The sequence below is a fragment of the Salvelinus alpinus genome, chromosome 17, assembly GCF_045679555.1.
Source record: "Salvelinus alpinus chromosome 17, SLU_Salpinus.1, whole genome shotgun sequence".
NCBI lineage: Eukaryota > Metazoa > Chordata > Actinopteri > Salmoniformes > Salmonidae > Salvelinus > Salvelinus alpinus.
In genome coordinates this window covers 34,996,914-35,016,868 of record NC_092102.1, presented here as the reverse complement: position 1 = coordinate 35,016,868, position 19,955 = coordinate 34,996,914, and the positions used below count along the sequence as shown (strand labels likewise).

The 19,955-nt window shown below is 43.2% G+C and overlaps 2 protein-coding genes across 7 annotated transcripts in view; both read left to right on the top strand.

The window, feature by feature from the left end:
• LOC139542834 (transmembrane and coiled-coil domains protein 1-like) overlaps positions 1 to 15,228 on the top strand; it is a 102,550-nt gene extending 87,322 nt beyond the window's left edge. For all 6 annotated transcript variants that reach the window (XM_071348711.1, XM_071348712.1, XM_071348713.1 and 3 more), the window contains 4 exons: positions 4,074 to 4,331; positions 7,332 to 8,020; positions 10,145 to 10,280; positions 12,591 to 15,228. In XM_071348711.1, coding sequence (XP_071204812.1) covers positions 4,074 to 4,331; positions 7,332 to 8,020; positions 10,145 to 10,280; positions 12,591 to 12,905 — 1,398 coding nt within the window. In that variant the 3' untranslated portion in view covers positions 12,906 to 15,228. The remainder of the gene's footprint in view (positions 1 to 4,073; positions 4,332 to 7,331; positions 8,021 to 10,144; positions 10,281 to 12,590) is intronic.
• Positions 15,229 to 17,735: 2,507 nt separating this feature from the next.
• The window catches only part of LOC139542833 (plexin-D1-like), a 138,357-nt gene continuing 136,137 nt past the window's right edge, over positions 17,736 to 19,955 (top strand). Inside the window, exon 1 of the mRNA XM_071348710.1 lies at positions 17,736 to 19,150. Within this exon, the coding sequence (XP_071204811.1) occupies positions 17,921 to 19,150 (1,230 nt within the window). The 5' untranslated portion in view covers positions 17,736 to 17,920. The remainder of the gene's footprint in view (positions 19,151 to 19,955) is intronic.

The window sequence follows — 19,955 nt, the reverse complement described above, 5'->3', positions numbered from 1 at the left end:
GAAAGGCTTGAAGACGTATTTTCTAGATGTCGAAAATACTTATTTTCAGTACATCGAAAATACGTACTTTCCGGACATCGAAGCGACCTCTTATATGGACTTTGATAAGATGTCTTATACAGATATTGAAAATACGTCTTATTAGAACTTTGAAAATACACATTTTTGGGATGTTGAAAATATGCATTTTCAGTCATTGATTGAAATTTGAACTGCACATACATTCTGAATTAAGTAATCATTCAATCACAATAATATAGAAATGACTAGCCAACTGTACATAGCATCTTAATATCTATTATTGCTCCCATCTGACATTTGCACTTATGTTACAGAATACTTCACCTACAGTAACATTCTCAGTAACGGTTACAGATTTTTTAAATTATCTTGCTATGACTATGATATATTGTTGTTTATTTACCTTAGTTGAATGCACTGACTGTCAGTCGCTCTGGATAAGAGTGTCTCCAGAATGACCAAAATGTAAATGTAAAAACAAACACTTTTAAAGCATGCTGAGTATTATTCTAATGAGCTCCTCCCCAAACAAGTGGGTCTGGTTGTTGCGGACCAGATCCAAATTTTAACAAATCATAGATGTCTAGGCTATGTTTCACAAGTTTGAACATCCCATTACAGTACGGAAGTTTAGTACAGTAGAATACAGGACAGTAGAGTTTATTCAGTAGAGTACAGTAGAAGAGTACAGTACAGTTTAATTCAGTACAGTACATTACAATACACAGTACACAAAAAAGTAGAGTAAGGTACAGTTTAGTAGAGTACATTAGTCAAGTAGGGTACAATACAGTACACTATACTTTACTTTTCTTTACTGTGTTACTATACTGTAATGTACTCTACTGTGCTCAACAGAATTTTCTACTATTTTCTTCTATTCTACTTTTCTTTACTGTACTCTGTACTGTACTAAAATGTAGTATTGTCTGAATACCAGAATTTTGACTTTGATACTGGTACCAGGTTTAGTATCACAATACTCGATACCATCACGATACTCAATACCAAAATGATACCAAAACGATACCCCAGCAAGAAAAGAAGGCATATTAGCCAGTCACAGAATGGCACTTGATCCAGACAGATTAACTCAGCTAATGCTCTGTTCAATCGTTGCGCATCTTTTGAGCTCAGTATCATTACATTTTATTACATAACATTTTTTCAGAGACAGCCATGTATGCATTAATGAATCAATTATACAATAATTCAATCTATTTGACTTGATTTTTACCCATATAATTTCATAATGGCAATCATTTATTTGAATGGTAAATCTCTATTGATAAACTGGGTGAATCACGATGTAGCCTAGGCCTATCCACAATATAGGTGAAGGTATATTCAATATGAGTGTGTGCATGCATTTAATTATTGAGCTTGTTTTGGCTGATTTCATGGGGCTACAGATGACAAACAATCTGTTTCCCTTCCAAATCAAATCAAACAATCTGTTTCCCTTCCATTTGAGACTTCATTTATTGTACTGATCAACAACATTTTTATAGAAGTAGTTTATTTTATAACAGTGTGTGCTGTCTCTTTAACCAGTAATGAAGGCATTCATGATGCAGTCATTTCACTGAGACAATAGATCATATTTGGCAGAGACCGAATAAGTGAATGAAAAAGGTTTTTGGTGTTTATCAGCTTTGAAATCAGCCTACTTTTTGATTTGTTTGCCAATCAGACAAAAAACATGACTGGTTGTGTTCATTTCACATTAAAATGTTATACATTTCTACTGTTAAATTATGTCTTTACTAAACTCTTCAGGACCCTGTCTTTCAAAGATAATTTGTAAAAATCCAAATAACTTCACAGATCTTCATTGTAAAGGGTTTAAACACTGTTTCCCATACTTGTTCAATGAACCATAAACAATTAATGAATATGCACCTGTGGAATGGTCGTTAAGACACTAACAGCTCACAACCAGTCATGCAATTAAGGTGACAGCTATGAAAACTTAGGACACTAAAGAGGCCTTTCTACTAACTCTGAAAAACACCAAAAGAAAGATGCCAAGGATCCCTGCTCATCTGCGTGAACGTGCCTTAGTCATGCTGCAAGGAGGCAAAGGGAGTGCAGATGTGGCCAGGGCAATAAATTGCAATGTCCGTACTGTGAGACACCTAAGACAGCACTACAGGGAGACAGGACGGACAGCTGATCGTCCTCGCAGTGGCAGACCACGTGTAACAACACCTGCACAGGATCGGTACATCCGAACATCACACCTGCGGGACCGGTACAGGATGGCAACAACAACTGCCCGAGTTACACCAGGAACGCACAATCCCTCCATCAGTGCTCAGACTGTCCACAATAGGCTGAGATAGGCTGGACTGAGGGCTTGCAGGCCTGTTGTAAGGCAGGTCCTCACCAGACATCACCGGTAACAACGTCACCTATGGGCACAAACCCACCATCGCTGGACCAGACAGGACTGGCAAAAAGTGCTCTTCACTGACCAGTCGCAGTTTTGTCTCACCAGGGGTGATGGTCGGATTCGCGTTTATTGTCGAAGGAATGAGCGTTACACTGAGGCCTATACTCTGGAGCGGGATTGATTTGGAGGTGGAGGGTCCGTCATGGTCTGGGGCGGTGTGTCACAGCATCATCGGACTGAGCTTGTGTCATTGCAGGCAAACTCAACGCTGTGCATTACAGGGAAGACATTCTCCTCCCTCATGTGGTACCCTTCCTGCAGCCTCATCCTGACATGACCCTCCAGCATGACAATGCCACCAGCCATACTGCATTTTGACCCCCCCCCCCCCTTTGTTCAGGGACACATTCTTCAATTTTTGTTAGTCACATGTCTGTGGAACTTGTTCAGTTTATGTCTCAGTTGTTGAATCTTGTTATGTTCATACAAATATTTACAAATATTTTGCTGAAAATAAACGCAGTTGACAGTGAGAGGACGTTTCTTTTTTAGTTTATTAGGCACATAAAAAATAGAGGCTCCCTTGAATGTCACGGTATAATTCACACTCTGGACTCACTCTAAAATGTATGTCAAAACAAAAACCAATGATTGCAAAGTTAAACCAACTACACAAGCACGTGGACTCCTTTTAACAATTTCCACAGAGAATTCTACAAACCACATTTACTTGAAGAACAGTGCAGATGTAAAGTGTGATAACAGAATTACGGTTTGTTTTGTTTGTCATCATTCTGTTACCAAACTTTGCATCTGCATTGGTTCTACATTGGTTTTGTAGAATTTTCGGTGAAAATTGTTAAAAGTAGTCCTTGTGCATTGGTCTTTGTTAGACATAGATTTTAAAGGCCCACTGGAGTCAAAAACCTGATTTCCTGTGTTTTATATATATATTTCCACACTATGAGGTTGGATTAATATTTTGAAAATTCTGATGAATCCCTTTTAGTGTAAGAGCTATTTGAAAAGAGCACCTGGAATTTCAGCCTGTTTTGATGGGATGAAGTTTTGGCATGCCTGGTAAATTAGCGTTGCAACCCTCTAGGCCAATAACAGCTAGATTTCAGTTTTCCCCTTCCACCTTAAACCACTCCCAGAAAGTCCTAGCAAAATTCTTGACAATTTGAATTGGGAAAAAATAACCATTGCCGTGGAATTGTCTAAAAGCGAAGGTTCAAACGTGATGAGCTGTAGGCACATTTTTGTGATTAGGTTCAATGATTATCCACCACCACTCATGATCAACCTTTTTTGACTAAGCAGAAAGGTTCTATTTGCTCTCTATTTTATATGCCATGCTACACAGTCAGTATTGATTCTGGGCATATGGAAGGAAATGGGTTATTTTTCAGTTGCTTCCGGTTTTTGGTTTTCTTTGTAGCCCATGTTGTAGAAATATTGCGATCATGAGTCACACACTTCAGAATGAGCTGACCGATAGTGGCCTCCCTTGCTGACACAGGTTCTTGTCTTTAGCAGAGGGGAATGCAGAAGAAGTCTCTCTTTCTCAGACCAGCATGTCAGCAAAACCTTAGGAATGACTGAGCTTCCTCAATATGCAACTTACACTTTTTAACCTTCCCCTCCTTTTCTCCAGATTGAGCGGTTGGAGGTGAGTGGCTTGGCTCAGACCCCCCAGGCAGTGTTGTGTGGCGCTGATGGGTCGTTCCTCGGGGGTGAAGATGGCACCCCGGACCCCCAGCGCACCAAGCAGGCTATCGCCCAGCTGCAGCAGAAGATCCTCAAGCTCACAGAGCAGATCAAGATTGAGCAGACGGCCAGAGACGACAACGTGGCCGAGTACCTCAAACTGGCCAACAACGCTGACAAGCAGCAGAGTGCCCGCATCAAACAGGTGAGCATTGTTTTATGATCAAAGTTTTATTTGTTTTAATATGAAACCACAAAACATAATGGAATGACAATACACAAGACAGGACAACTTTTACTGGATAACAGATCTGCTAAATGATCGCATATATGACGACAATATACAGTACCAGTCAAAAGTTTGGACGCACCTACTCATTCCAGGGTTTTTCTTTATTTTTAACTATTTTCTGCATTGTAGAATAATAGTGAAGACTTCAAAACTATGAAATAACACATATGGAATCATGTAGTAACCAAAATAGTGTTAAACAAATCAAAATATATTTTATATTTGAGATTCTTCAAAGTAGCCACCGTTTGCCTTGATGACAGCTTTACACACTGTTAATCACCTGGAATGCTTTTCCAACAGTCTTGAAGGAGTTCCCACATATGCTGAGCACTTGTTGGCTGCTTTTCCTTCACTCTGTGGTCCAACTCATCCCAAACCATCTCAATTGGGTTGAGGTCGGGTGATTGTGGAGGCCAGGTCATCTGATGCAGCACTCCATCACTCTCCTTCTTGGTCAAATAGCCCTTACACCTGGAGGTGTGTTGGGTCATTGTCCTGTTGAGATACTCTACCTCATTCGAGCAAAACCTTGAGACTTAGATATTGTTCACCAGCTGTTGTTTACATATATGCATAGTCCGCCACCCCTTGTCTTACCAGACGCCGCTGTTCTATCCTGCTGATACAGCGTATAACCAGCCAGCTTTATGTTGATAATGTCGTTGTTCAGCCATGACTCCGTGAAGTATAAGATATTACAGTTTTTAATGTCCTGTTGGTAGTTTAATCTTCCTCGTAGGTCGTCGATTTTATTTTCCAATGATTGCATTTTAGCTGGAAGAACAGAAGGCAGGAGGGGTTTATTTGATCGCCTACGAATTCTCTGAAGGCAGCCCGACCTATGTCCTCTTTTTCTTCATTGTCTCTTCACGCAAATGACAGGGATTTGGGCCTGTTCCCAGGAAAGCAGTATGTTGTTCATTTCGGGCTTGTCAGACTCGTTAAAGGGGGGGAAAAAAGCTTCTGCCAGTTCTTGACATAATTTGGACTTGGTCTTTTACCAAATAGGGCTATTTTCTGTATACCACCCCTACCTTGTCACAACACAACTGATATGCTCAAACGCATTAAGAAGGAAAGAAATTACACAAATTAACTTTTAACAAGCCACACCTGTTTAATTGAAATGCATTCCAGGTGACTACCTCATGAAGCTGGTTGAGAGAATGCCAAGCGTGTGCAAAGCTGTCATCAAGGCAAAGGGTGGCTACTGTGAAGAATCTGAAATATAAAATATATTTTGATTTGTTTAACACTTTTTTGGTTACCTCATGGTTCTATATGTGTTATTTCATAGTTTTGATGTCTTCACTATTATTCTACAATGTAGAAAATAGTAAAAATAAAGAAAAAGCCCTGAGTGAGTAGGTGTGTCCAAACTTTTGACTGGTACTGTAAATCACCAAGATGTTGGGCTCAGGCACAGATCATCATTGTGTGTGTGTCAGCCAGTCTCCTTGTTTGTTATATTTCACTGAGAAAGAAGGGCTGATTTATCTAGTTACAATTTCTGTAACAAGCCGAGATATATGTGTACTATAAACGCGTACGTGCTATAAATATTTATAGTATGTATATATATACAGTTGAAGTCGGAAGTTTACATACACTTAGGTTGGAGTCATTAATACTCGTTTTTCAACCACTCCACAAATGTCTTGTTAACAAACTATAGTTTTGGCAAGTCGGTTAGGACATCTACTTTGTGCATGACACAGGTAATTTTTCCAACAATTGTTTACAGACAGATTATTTCATTTCTAATTCACTGTATCACAATTCCAGTGGGTCAGAAGTTTACATACACTAGGTTGACTGTGTCTTTAAACAGCTTGGAAATTTCCCGAAAATGATGTCATGGCTTTAGAAGCTTCTGATAGGCTAATTGACATAATTTGAGTCAATTGGAGGTGTACCTGTGGATGTATTTCAAGGCCTACTGTCAAACTCAGTGCCTCTTTGCTTGACATCATGGGAAAATATAAATTAATCAGCCAAGACCCCAAAAAAATTTGTAGACTGCATCCTTGGGAGCAATTTCTAAACCCATGAAGGTACCACGTTCATCTGTACAAAAAATAGTATGCAAGTATAAACACCATGGGACCACGCAGCCATCAAACCGCTCAGGAAGGAGACGTGTTCTGGCTCCTAGAGATGAACGTACTTTGGTGCGAAAAGTGCAAATCAATCCCAGAACAACAGCAAAGGACCTTGTGAAGATTCTGGAGGAAACGGGTACAAAAGTATCTATATCCACAGTAAAACGAGAAAATTATGTGGATATATTGAAGCAACATCTCAAGACATCAGTCAGTAAGTTAAAGCTTGGTCGCAAATGGGTCTTCGAAATGGACAATGACCCCAAGCATACTTCCAAAATTGTGGCAAAATGGCTTAAGGACAACAAAGTCAAGGTATTGGAGTGGCCATCACAAAGCCCTGACCTCAATCCTGTAGAAAATCTGTGGGCAGAACTGAAAAAGCGTGTGTGAGCAAGGAGGCCTACAAACCTGACTTCAGCTCTGTCAGGAGGAATGGTCCAAAATTCACCCAACTTATTGTGGTAAGCTTGTGGAAGGCTACTCAAAACGTTTAACCCAAGTTAAATAATTTATAGGCAATGCTACCAAATACTAATTGAGTGTATGTAAACTTCTGACCCACTGGGATTGTGATGAAAGAAATAAAAGCTGAAATAAATAATTCACATTCTTAAAATAAAGTGGTGATCCTAACTGACCTAGGACAGGGAATTTTTACTTGGATTTAATGTCAGGAATTGTGAAAAACTGAGTTTAAATGTATTTGGCTAAGGTGTATGTAAACGTTCGACTTCAACTGTGTGTGTGTATATATATTTATATAAGTGTCCTAATACAGACACATAAGTGTCCTATATAACTACAGGTGTTTGAGAAGAAGAACCAGAAGTCCGCCCAGACCATCCAGCAGCTGCAGAGGAAACTGGAGCACTACCACCGCAAGCTGAGAGAGGTGGAGCACAACGGGATCCCTCGCCAGCCCAAGGACGTCCTCAGGGACATGCAGCAGGGCCTGAAGGACGTTGGGGCAAAGGTCACAGGTTTCAGCGAGGGCGTGGTGGACAGTGTCAAGGGAGGCCTCTCCAGTTTCTCCCAGGCCACGCACTCCGCTGCCGCCGGCGTCGTCTCAAAGCCCCGGGAGATTGCCTCGCTGTTCCGCAACAAGTTTGGCAGCGCCGACAATATCCCCGGGCTGAAGGACTCCTTGGATGATCCGTCAGGGGGCGAGGAGGGGGTGACTGGGGCCGGGGGGAGTTCTCTGGGCAGCGCAGCGCACCACCATCTGCAGTCCAGCCCCAAGTACGGCAGCGAGGATGACTGCTCCAGCGCAACGTCGGGGTCGGCAGGGGCCAACAGCACCACAGGGGCTCCCGGAGGCCCCCCCAGCTCCAAGGGGAACACCCTGGAGAGGAGCCAGAGCTCTAGCCTGGACATGCTGCTACATGAGGTGCAGGAGGGCCAGGGGAGACTAGAGGAGAATCTGGAGGGGCTGAAGAGTCACTATCAGAGAGACTACACTGTCATCATGCAGGCCCTGCAGGAGGAACGATTCAGGTAGGGAGGGAGAGGGAGCTAGAGGACATGCTGTCATCATGCAGGCCCTGCAGAACGAACAATTTAGGTACTGACTTACTTAACCAATGATTTATATATATACTAGATGTCTGACCGGGGGTGCTATTTTGATGCCACTGTGCCGCCATCTTGGCACTTCCCCGCCATTGCAAACAATATTTTGGAAGCTATAGAAATGCATTTATTTACCTTTGCTTTTGCCACATTTATTCTATTAGAAAAACCTTAATGCATACTTACAAATTATATTATGTGAGCTAAACATTTAAAAAATTAAAACGATATAAAAACATTTTCCTTAAAGTAGAATTTTTAGCGATTACTAATGTTACTGTCCCCTCTACAATTAAATATCATTTTGTCCTTGAAACATTCAATTGAAATACTGTAGAATTCCATTCGTTCCTATGAAGGGCTGCTCCTACTGGGGAGTACCAAAATGGCCAACCGGTGGCTTCAAAGCCTCTCATTGGCCAATACATAGCATCAGCAATCCAGGTTTTATATACATCATTGTACTTAACACACTATATATGTAGAGAGAGAATAGAAAGAGGGCGCTAGAGGGAGTGAGAGAGAGCCCTGTAGGAAAAACCCCACACAGAGATGTATAAGGTTAACATTTGGAAGGTTATCGCAAAGTGATATTGATGTGCAGGTGTGTTTTCACTGAAACCAAACCCACTCTAATCAACATAAGACAGGTCGAAGCTTTATTGCCCTTAAAACTGAATTGTAAACCAGTGACAGTATCCATCATTTAGGCAGAGAGATCAGCCCTAGACTACTAACGTGAAGAGGTGTATGTACGTACACCTTTTAGTAAAGACACAACAGGCACAGAGAACACATTCAAGTCTATTTATTTGGCACTTTTTACAAAACAGCATTGTCTCAAAAGGGGATGGGGGGGTTATCAAAACGCTGACTTGAGACTTGAAGCGGAAACCCTGAAACTCCCTTAAAGCCTGCCAAGTGTAGGTGGCCAGGGAAAAGTCCCTGCTGTGGAGGAACAAGGAAGAAGCACTTTGCTGCAAACCAGTCCTGAGCACAAGGATCTTGTCCTGTCCTATCACAGATCTATCTCAGCGCATGTTAGTCAAGGGAGGGGGAGAGGATTTCCGTGACTAGGAGACAAAAAAAAAAAAATTCTCTAAAATGTCCATCAGGGGCACAACAAGTATGTGTGTTTTCTGTCTTTCAGGCTAAAAATAAGGTCCAGCAGAATGAGCTTTGAGCATGTCTTCTGCTGATGACCATGTTCTGAGCATTGACCACACAGTTATGGTTAAACCACTGTGTTTGAACCATTGTTTAGAATATGGAGCCTTCTACCTGTAGAACTCCTAGAGGAAACTTTGCCGGTAGGCTTAGCATTTCGTTTTTGGTGCAGTCAGCAGTATTAGGATGTTACAGGATGTTCTGCAGTAGCTTCCCCCTCCTCCACTCCCCCATCCTTCCCCTGTCTGATTCACCTCTATTCTGATCTTTTTATTGTCTGATTAACCACCAGACCATGTGTGTGTGTGTTTGTGTGCAGTACCAGAGGGCATAGTTGTACATCTTATTAAAATGTGACTCTTAAACTGGTTAAGTAAGACATGATGAGATCAGACTGGTGGTGTGATTCACTTAATCACACACACACACACACACACACACACACACACACACACACACACACACACACACACACACACACACACACACACACACACACACACACATGCATTCACAGACAATCACATCCTCCCTCTCCCTCCTGATTGGTCAGTGTCAAACTGCTGATTATCTGCCATTGGTCACTCTCATCAGCAGGTGAGTAAACATGTGCTGATCAGCTCACAGATTATCATCCATCCAGTCAGGTGTCATTCCACCTGAAAGCTCTTTAACCTCTTGTCCAGGAAAAACTGGAACCTGTGTTTGTCTATGGGGCACACGTGCGTGTGTATGTCTGTGTGTGTGTGTGTGTGTGTGTGTGTGTATGTCTGTGTGTGTGTATGTTTGTGTCTGTCTATCTGTCCATCCATCTCTGTGTTTCCATCTCTGTCTGTGTATATGTCTGTGTGAGCTGTTAGACTAACGTGTGTTTCTCTGTAGGTGTGAGCGTCTGGAGGAGCAGCTGAATGATCTGACAGAGCTCCACCAGAATGAGATCCTCAACCTGAAGCAGGAGCTGGCCAGCATGGAGGAGAAGATAGCTTACCAGTCCTACGAGAGAGCCAGAGACATACAGGTCAGTCACAGACATGCATGCATACACACACACACAAACTCACTGTACACAAACTAGATAGCCAGACAAATGTATGACTGTGATTCATTTCATAATCACAACTTTATCTGAAGACAAACAGAAAGCTTTGCACAGTTATGAGGAACAAACCCAATCAGACATAAGTCAGTGCTGTTTAATATTTGTGTACAACTACCAGGTTATTTTACAGTTCACTATTTTATTAGGGCTTTCAAACGATATTTAAAAAAAAAAAAATTGAGTTAATCACAGGATTTGCTGTGATTAATCACGATAATTAGCCAATTCTGAATTTGCTCAAATTAGGCTGTAATTCAAGATTTTTCATACAAAAAATATTACAAAAAATATTGACATCTTGATTTTGTCTAAAGTAACGGTTAGCAAAATTAGGTAAATTGAGAAAGCACACTTTCTTTAACCTTAATGTCAGCTTGTTTTTACATTGCATCGTTGTTTTTTGGCTGTATAGATTATGTATTGAGATGTTTTCTGTGTATTTTGAACGCTTTTAGACGATGCGATTAATTGCAATGAAAATATCTGCACTAAAATATAACTGCATTTGAGTTAACTGATTAACTATGACAGCCCGGGCCTCCCGGGTGGCGCAGTGGTCTAAGAGCTGTGCCACCAGAGATTCTGGGTTCGAGTCCAGGCTCTGTCGCAGCCGGCCGCGACCGGGAGGCCCATGGGGCGGTGCACAATTGGCCCAGCGTCATCCGTGTTAGGGAGGGTTTGGCCGGCAGGGATGTCCTTGTCCCAATGCGCTCTAGCGACTCCTGTAGCGGGCCGGGCACATGCACGCTGTCACGGTCGCCAGGTGTACGTACGGTGTTTCCTCCGACACATTGCTGCGGCTGGCTTCCGGGTTGGATGGGCATTGTGTCAAGAAGCAGTGCGGCTTGGTTGGGTTGTGTTTCGGAGGATGCATGTCTTTCAACCTTCGCCTCCCCCGAGTCCGTACGGGAGTTGCAGCGATGAGACAAGACTGTAACTACTACCAATTGGATACCACGAAATTGGTGAGATAAAAGGGGTAAAAAAAATCAAATAAAAACTCTGACAGCCCTAATATTGACCTAGTATTTAAAACACATGATAGGGTTAGAGATAATAGCACTATAATTACTTAATAATTATATTTTGTTTCATTGGAATCCATTAGAACAAGCCCCATAATGTAACAGATGTTGAGTTCTTTCAAGTTAGTGCCAAAAAAGGTGTGTGTGTGTGTGTGTGTGTGTGTGTGTGTGTGTGTGTGTGTGTGTGTGTGTGTGTGTGTGTGTGTGTGTGTGTGTGTGTGTGTGTGTGTGTGTGTGTGTGTGTGTGTGTGTGTGTTTATTCCCTTGTCTCTAACCTACGTTTCCCCCTCTTGGCTGTAGGTGGTGTTAGAGTTCTATATGTAATGATCTTTGCTATTTGTCTGTCAGACACTCAAAATCAGAACAGATCAAATGTTATTTGTCACATGCGTTGAATACAACAGGAATACAACCTTACAGTGAAATGCTTACTTACAAGCCCTTAACCAACAATGCAGTTTTAAGAAAATACCAAAATAGCAACAACAAAAAAAGTAAGAGATAAGAATAACAAATAATTAAAGAGCAGCAGTAAATGACAATAGCGGGGCTATATACAGGGGGTACCGGTACAAAGTCAATGTGCGCGGCCACTGGTGTCGAGGTAATATGTACATTAGTCTGGGTAGCCATTTGATTAGCTGTTCATGAGTCTTATGGCTTGAGGGTAGAAGTTGTTTAGAAGCCTCTTGGACCTAGACTTGGCACTCCGGTACCGCTTGCCGTGCGGCAGCAGAGAGAATAGTCTATGACTAGGGTGGCTGGAGTCTTTGACAATTTTTAGGGCCTTCCTCTGACACCGCCTAGTATAGAGGTCCTGGATGTCAGGAAACTTGGCCCCGGTGATGTACTGGGCCGTACTCACTACCCTCTGTAGTGCCTTGCGGTTGGAGGCCGAGCAGTTGCCATACCAGGCAGTGATGCAACCAGGCAGGATGCTCTCGATGGTGCAGCTGTCAAACCTTTTGAGGATCTGAGGACCCATGCCAAATCTTTTCAGTCTCCTGAGGGGTAATAGGTTTTGTCGTGCCCTCTTCACGACTGTCTGTGGATGCCAAGGAACTTGAAGCTCTCAACCTACTCCACTACAGCCCCGTTGATGAGAATGGGGCGTGCTCGGTCCTCCTTTTCATGTAGTCTTTACTGTGTGTAGCCATACTGTGTACTACTATGTCTAACCCTTTTCTATTCTCCTGTCCTGCAGGAAGCTCTGGAGGCGTGTCAGACACGTATCTCTAAGATGGAGCTGCAGCAGCAGCAGCAGCAGGTGGTCCAGCTAGAGGGCCTGGAGAACGCCACGGCCCGGACACTGCTGGGGAAACTCATCAATGTCCTCCTGGCCCTCATGGCCGTGCTCCTGGTGTTTGTCTCCACTGTGGCCAACTGTGTGGTCCCTCTAATGAAAACCCGCTCCCGGTCCTTCTCCACCCTCCTCCTCATCCTCCTCTTCGCCTTCCTCTGGAGGAACTGGGACGCGCTGTCGGGCTACACGCACCGTGCCCTGCAGCTGCCCAGATGACCGAATAGAGACATGTGTTTCTATGACTATGCGCGAGGGTGGATACTCTGTCCACACACACACACACAGAAAGCAGGAAGAGCCTAACTGCCAATGGGATGTGGTGGTTGTCTTGACGGACGCTGAAGAGTTAGTCTATCGGTTGAGCTCTGTGAGGCAGGATTTGGACTGAGGAGAAAGTGAGGGAAGGATGGAAGATGAGAATACCACTCAGTCATGACTTTTGTTTAGGAAGGATGAGACTTTGTTTACATTCAGAAATAGTGTTTATTTCTTTCACGGGATGCATCGTCATACTGTTTTTCTTCTAGGGGGTAATCAAGTATATTATTGTTGTTTATTATTTTTTCTAATAATATATTATTTTTTACATTTTATTCAGTACCATGTAGCGTTAAGCTCCTCCCACTCTGCACAAAGAGGAGCTTGTCAAGAAACTGATTGGACATTCACCTCAGAGGCTCAGGCCCTCTGCAGATAAATGGTACTCTGATTTGGTTGCCTTTCATAAAGAAAGTGCTCTACCGGTCTGTTATTGGTAGAAAATGAAAAGATGAATGAATCCCCACCTCGCACTTTTTCCACCATGATGGATTCTGAGATGAAAAGGAACCTTTCTACAGAGTACTCTTTGTTTTCCAGACACAAAAGGCTGATGGACATTACTTTGAGTGTCATGCTAAGAGACTTCTCGTGCTTCCGTACTGTTTCTACTAGCAATGATTTACGTCCTATTAAAGGTGTCTTTTCTTTTTTTTTTAAAGGAGAGTAAATTAATTAGGAGAGGTAATTTTAATTAGGAGAGGTGATGTAATGAATTCTAATGACTTTAGAGAGTGGCACCAGCTTAGACAAGAGGGAGGGTTTGACAGTTAGGGCCACTCACCACAGAGCCACCAGAGACCATAGTTACAGATAAGGCCACTTTGCAGGAAATGTGGAGTTGCCATGATATTGCTTTCACTGGTGCTCACCCATTGTGTCAGCTGAATTCCATGTTGGAAAGGCATAGACTGTCTGCCAGACATAGACAACTGTCTCCACTGCCATGCTACTGTTGTTCAATGCACTGCCTGTATGAAGAATGTGACTCACTCCATCACAATGGCTAATTCTGATCTTTTTTTAACTAATTGTTTTTCTGACCGATCAGCTCTGAGAAAAATCTGATGTGAAAGGTTCTAATGTGATTGGTCAAAAGACCAGTTAGTGGGTAAAAGATCAGAATTGGGCTGCCTGTGTAAACGCAGCCTTACTGTCCTATCTCTCCATCTCTCTCCTCATTGCCCTGTTTTTTCCAGCATACTGTCGTATGTGCCAAAACTGTCCTATTTCACATTGCCAGATCTGTATGTGCTTTATTAGCCAACTCCTCTGACTCTCACAGTCATGACATGACAGAAGAGTTGGCTAAACTAAGCACAAACTGATATGGGACCAGGCTAACAGAATATACCTTTACATGGTTGTCTGGGTAATTGCTCTGAGACACTCACTGCTAATAACCTGATGTGTGTTTCCTAATCCTGGTCTTTGATTACTGCTGAATATGATGGCTCTCTATCTGTCTTATCATACCATTCATCTGTTCATGGAGCTTCAGTTGACCTAGATGATATGAATGAGTCCATCTGAAGTCCATTCTGACGCTTGTTTGATGAAGATAATAACTTATAGTGGGAGCTGCAGACCAGCGTTCCGTAGTGTTAGGACCAGGATGTTTAGGATCTTTGAAACAGTTTTAAACCAGAAACTGCACTGAATTTATTGTCAGTCTAATCACTAAATAGAAATTAATTGAAGTCAATGGATATTGTTATTACACACCAATCAGTTTAAAGATACTGATCATTGTTGTGATCTTGAACGTTCCCCAGGTGAGTGGCTCCTGAGTTGACCTCTGACCTTGGTGTGACTTTGCCGTGACCTCCGATGCAGCGTAGGGTAGGGTTGTGTGCTAAACCACTCCAGTGCCTTCTGATGTGGGATAATAAAGGTGCATTCCTGACTAACTCCTGGCCCCCTGACTTGTGTGTGTGTTGAGGATCGGAGGAGTTTGGGGTGTGTAGCTCTCTCGTAGGATTGGTAAGCGATTATCTCCTCCATGCTGGCCAGCTCCTGCTTCAGGTTAGGGAGGAAATGGACCAATAAGAGCAATTATTTAAAGCAAAGTAATGTTTGAAAACAGATTCTTAAACTGCCTGGACCACACTATCTCTGGATGAAATGTTTAATTGAGGAACAAAGTAGGCTGAAGCACTGATGGTGTTTTACAGTGTTTAATGTGAATTGATTATAGTGTGAATAAATAAGCCCTGTTGAAGTTTGTGTATTAATCCACTAGATGGCGATCCTCTCATGTTTATAGCACCTTAGTTTCCTGACATGACCCACACAGATGATCTGTATGCTCAAAGTTATCAAATTGATCCTTGAAACACCATATTTACTGTGTGTGTGTGTGTGTGTATATATATTTTTCCCATTCATATTCCCTAGCTGTTCATGCACCACAATGTCAGGCCATATGGGGTGGATGGGCAGTGGAGTGTTGACGCAGGCCTTGTGGAGGTGTTGTTTCTTATCTGTCAGGAAACAGGTTGGTGTGCAGAGCCCGGGCCTCAGAGCTCCACCACGGACTAGAGAGCAGTAGCTGTTTTCACTGACAACAGAGAAAATAGCAGTCTCTTACTCCAGAAGGCCCTCTCCTTACTGTGAGAGAAGGCTCAGGAAGGAAGTCTTTCTCTCTCTCTCTTACACGCACCAATACTGTTTAAATGCCTTTTCTTGATGCACCATATCTATATTGCATATATTACAGACCCATGTATGACAAATAAGCCTACCTCAACACACACACACACACGCGCTAGCTTCCGTGAGGTGTCACGAATAATCGAGTGTAACCAGAACGCAGCACTTCGTTGATATCTGATCCTTGACAGCAGTGATCCGTGATACCCCCTCTCTCCCCAGTCTATTTCCCCGGTCCCTTCCCACTCCTCTCACTCTTAATGGGGCATTAGGGAGTGTGTTGGAGGGTGTGTGTGTAGGCTTAGGCTGTACATATGTGTGGTGGAGACTGTTGGTCCTGCATTGCGATCAGTCAGCTGGTTCCTTATCAGACCGCTTTCCTGCCCCTCCGCGCTGGCGGATTAGATGAGCGTGAGTGCGGGCCAACGTAAACACGCATAGACCTGGGCGGTGTTTATCAGCGCAAATAACATCGCCAAGTGGTGATGGGAGGCGTGCACCGACCTGAGAGGAACAGAGCTGGCCCGAGAGATATAATAGTTCCAGCAGGCTTTGATAGTGTCCAAACTGGCATGACGCATGGGTTAGAATGCGTCGAATAGAACAGAGTGATGGCCATCAAATTTGGTAATTGTATTTACTTTCTGTGGGCCTATCTAAACGGCTTTTGAGAGAATAAGTCCATGGGTAGCCTAATCCAAAATTATGGGCTCTCAGTTTGCGCTGTCACTTTTTTAAAAGTCCGTTTGAGTTTTTCCATGTTCTCTCATTGCATAGTTGTTCACAAGAAGCACTTAATTTGTGTTTTGGGGAAAAACATGGAAGTTTAAAGGGGCAATCAGTAGTTGAAACAATAAAAAGACAAATCCTCTCCCCTGTTTCGCAAAAACCAGATGGATGGGGCTGGAGAAATGTAACCACTCTCAAACTCATAGACAGAGCTATGGATGCAAGCACAGAGCTATGGATGCAAGAATATCTATGATATCAAAATTATACAGAGTTTCTTTATTTACAAACATTGGAGTTAAAAAAGCGTAGGCTATATTTTGGATTGTGAGTGGGTACGACAGTAGAACTAAGCTCATGAGCGTGGTTACATACCTCGACTAACCTGTACCCTCTGTATATAGCCTCGGTATTGTTGTTTTGTGTAACTTTTTTTTAAACTTTAGTTTATTTAGTAAATATTTTCTTAACCAACAATGCAGTTCAATAAATATAGTTAAGGGCTTGTAAGTAAGCATTTCACGGTAAGGTTGTACCTGTTGTATTCGGCGCATGTGGCAAGTAACATTTTATTTTATTTTGTATTTAATTTAAAGGTTGTATTCGTCAAGAATCAATGGGTACATATGAAGTTCAAAAATGGATCTAGCAACAGCAGATTGTCCCTTTAAACTTAATCACACATTTTTGAGAGGTGCACATGTGTTGCTTTAGAATATTTATGAGGCGCAGGCCCAAAAGCTCTGCTAAATAGATGTGAATGTCAAAAACCGGAAAGGTGCGCTGTGGTGCCCATCTGGTAGCACTTTCACGTTGCTTACTCCCACCGTATGGGCGCAGAGCAGACGGAGCCCTCTGCGTATCTGCAGGCAGAACTAATCTGAAAACCAAGGGACCAACTGGCCGCAGGAGGTGAGAGCAGGACCCGCCATTAACCCTAAGAGGAGCGGAACCATGGGCTATACTTTCTTCTCAAATTATTATTTCCCCTCAAATTCCTCTCAAATGATTACTTTGTAAAAGTTATTTTATTATAGTTTTATATATATATATAGAGAGAGAGAGAGAGAGAGAGAGCGAGAGAGAGATCATTAACAGTAATTACACCATTATTGTTCTGCCTTGGTGTGTGGATGTCCATTACGCAAATAGCCTACAATTAGCATGCCCTAATCACAACAATGAACTTTGACTGAACACATTTTAAATTATGAAATTCCAAGGCGTAGGCCTATATACTCCCTATTATTAAGAATTAATGGGGAGTTTGGAATTGCAGCCGCTGGGAGCGGGGCTGTAGGTGGAGTGGGCAGAGAGAGGGGCAGCAGACAGCTCTGCGCGCTCAACTCTCTTCCGCGGTGAGCTGCACTGGGAAAATGAAGCACGACTCTTATTGCGTCACTCTGTGTTTGGATTTTGAGCAGGAAACAGCATTTCCTCTTAGATTGTCGCAGTAGGAACAAACACATTATTTTGTCCTTACTCAATGCACCCCTCCGCACAGAACACGCGGAAACCGGCCAGAAGGGAAAATGCCTCCTTCGGAGAAGATAGCAGTTCTGATTCTCGGCGTTCTGGTGATGGAATCGCCCTGGAATGCCCATCACATCCCCTGCCTTGCCAGCGCGCTACAGATCCAACAGGCGTTCGCCTCTCAAAACCAGACAAATAACTTTGTGGTGGATGAGGTTAGCAGAAAAGTCTACCTGGCTACGGTAAACACGGTGTACCAGCTTAACGGGACCCTGAGCGTAGAAGTGGAGAAGAGAACGGGGCCGGTGGAGGACAACCTGTTGTGCCATGCGCCGCAGCTGCCCCAGGCGCCCTGCGAGCACCCCAAATCCCTCACCGATAACTTCAACAAGCTGCTCGAGCTGGACAGGGAGCAGGGGGTGCTGGTGGTATGCGGCTCGGTGTACCAGGGCTTTTGTGAGCTCAGGAAGATGGAAAACATATCGGAGATAGCCGTGGAGTTCCCCCCTCATGGCGAGAAGACCGTGTTCCCCAGCATGCTGAACATCGCCGCCAACCACCCTAACGCCTCCACCGTGGGGCTCATCTTCAGGAGCCACGGGGGTAACACCCGGCTCCTCGTCGGGGCCACTTACACTGGCGCTGGGACCCAGTTTTTCCCCAAGAACCACAGCAAGGAGGACCTGCGCTTCGAGAACACACCCGAAATCGCCATTCGGTCCCTGAACATCAATGATTTATCCAGGCTGTTCACCTATGACATCAACCCGTCCGAGGACAACGTCTTCAAGATAAAACAGGAGGTGAAGCAGAAGAATAAACTAAACTTCGTTCATGCCTTCATTCAGAAGACCTACGCTTATATTGCTATCAACAATGACGCGAATATGGGCCACAAGCAGAGCCAGCCGAACAGCATCCTTGCAAGGATATGCCTGGACACTGAGAACACACGAAAATCCACCTCGGAAAGCCGAAAGCTCACTGAGTCCTTCATCCAGATGCCGCTTCAGTGTGGATATAACGGAAACATCTACAACCGGCTGGTCTCCGTTCACCCCGCGGAGATCCACTCGGGAAGCGGAGAGGGGCTGGAGTCGCACCTTTTCGGAGTGTTCACCAAATCAGACAGAAAGTCTGCCCTGTGTGCGTTTCGGTTCTCAGATATCGAGGAGGAGATCCGTCAGGGCCGGAAGAACTGCTCCAACTCCCCCAGCAGCGATGTGCAGGTGCTGGACAGCGTCATCCAGGGTTCGGGCGCAGCATGCGTACAGAAAGGGAACCTGGTGGTAAGTGAAGCATTTTACACTTCAGTGAGATTTGTATGCTTATTCATGTTTGAGAGACTTGGTTGGAACTAATACTGTTTTGTATTATTTGATTTAGCCTAGATAAAGTTAGCAGCCACAATTACGCATGGAACGCGCAATACGGCACTGTTCGTTTCCCCAGTTTGCATAATGTCATAAAAACATTGTTACATTTTTCTGAAAGATTTATTTTAAGATTTATTTTATTATTGGACTTGCTTCTATAAATACATATTTCCGCAAATATGTTGCTTTTGGCAACTTGGTATGACAGTTTGAATAATGAATCACCCCATATAATTTCTGGGGGGGGGGGAGCTCCGATGTCACGAGCGCAGCCCAGGGCGGCGATTGTGTGAAAATTCTTCCAAAGCACGCGAAGGTTATGGGAACCGTGCGGGGTACTTCTGTGAAAGTCACATCCGCGCCAGCTCATTCAAGCATAGGCCTATAGCCTATTGCATGTTGGAGAGGAAGAATGGACTTATGTATTTACATTTTTTAAAGAAAACTTTCGTTTGCCATCGATACACAACACATTAAATTAAATTACATGCAGGCTAACATTTTTTTAAATTTCCCTGGGCAAACTAATTACTTCTCTAAGAAAAAGATAGTAGGCCTATTTATTTTATGAAAAGCAGTGTTAAATAATCGAGGTTAATCGGTGTTGAATCGTGTTGTGTCAAATAACATAACACATTATCTCATATTTTACGCATGTAATTCAAGAAGAAAAGTTTATTCTTATTAACTTATAGATCATATCTATAAAGGCTGTTAC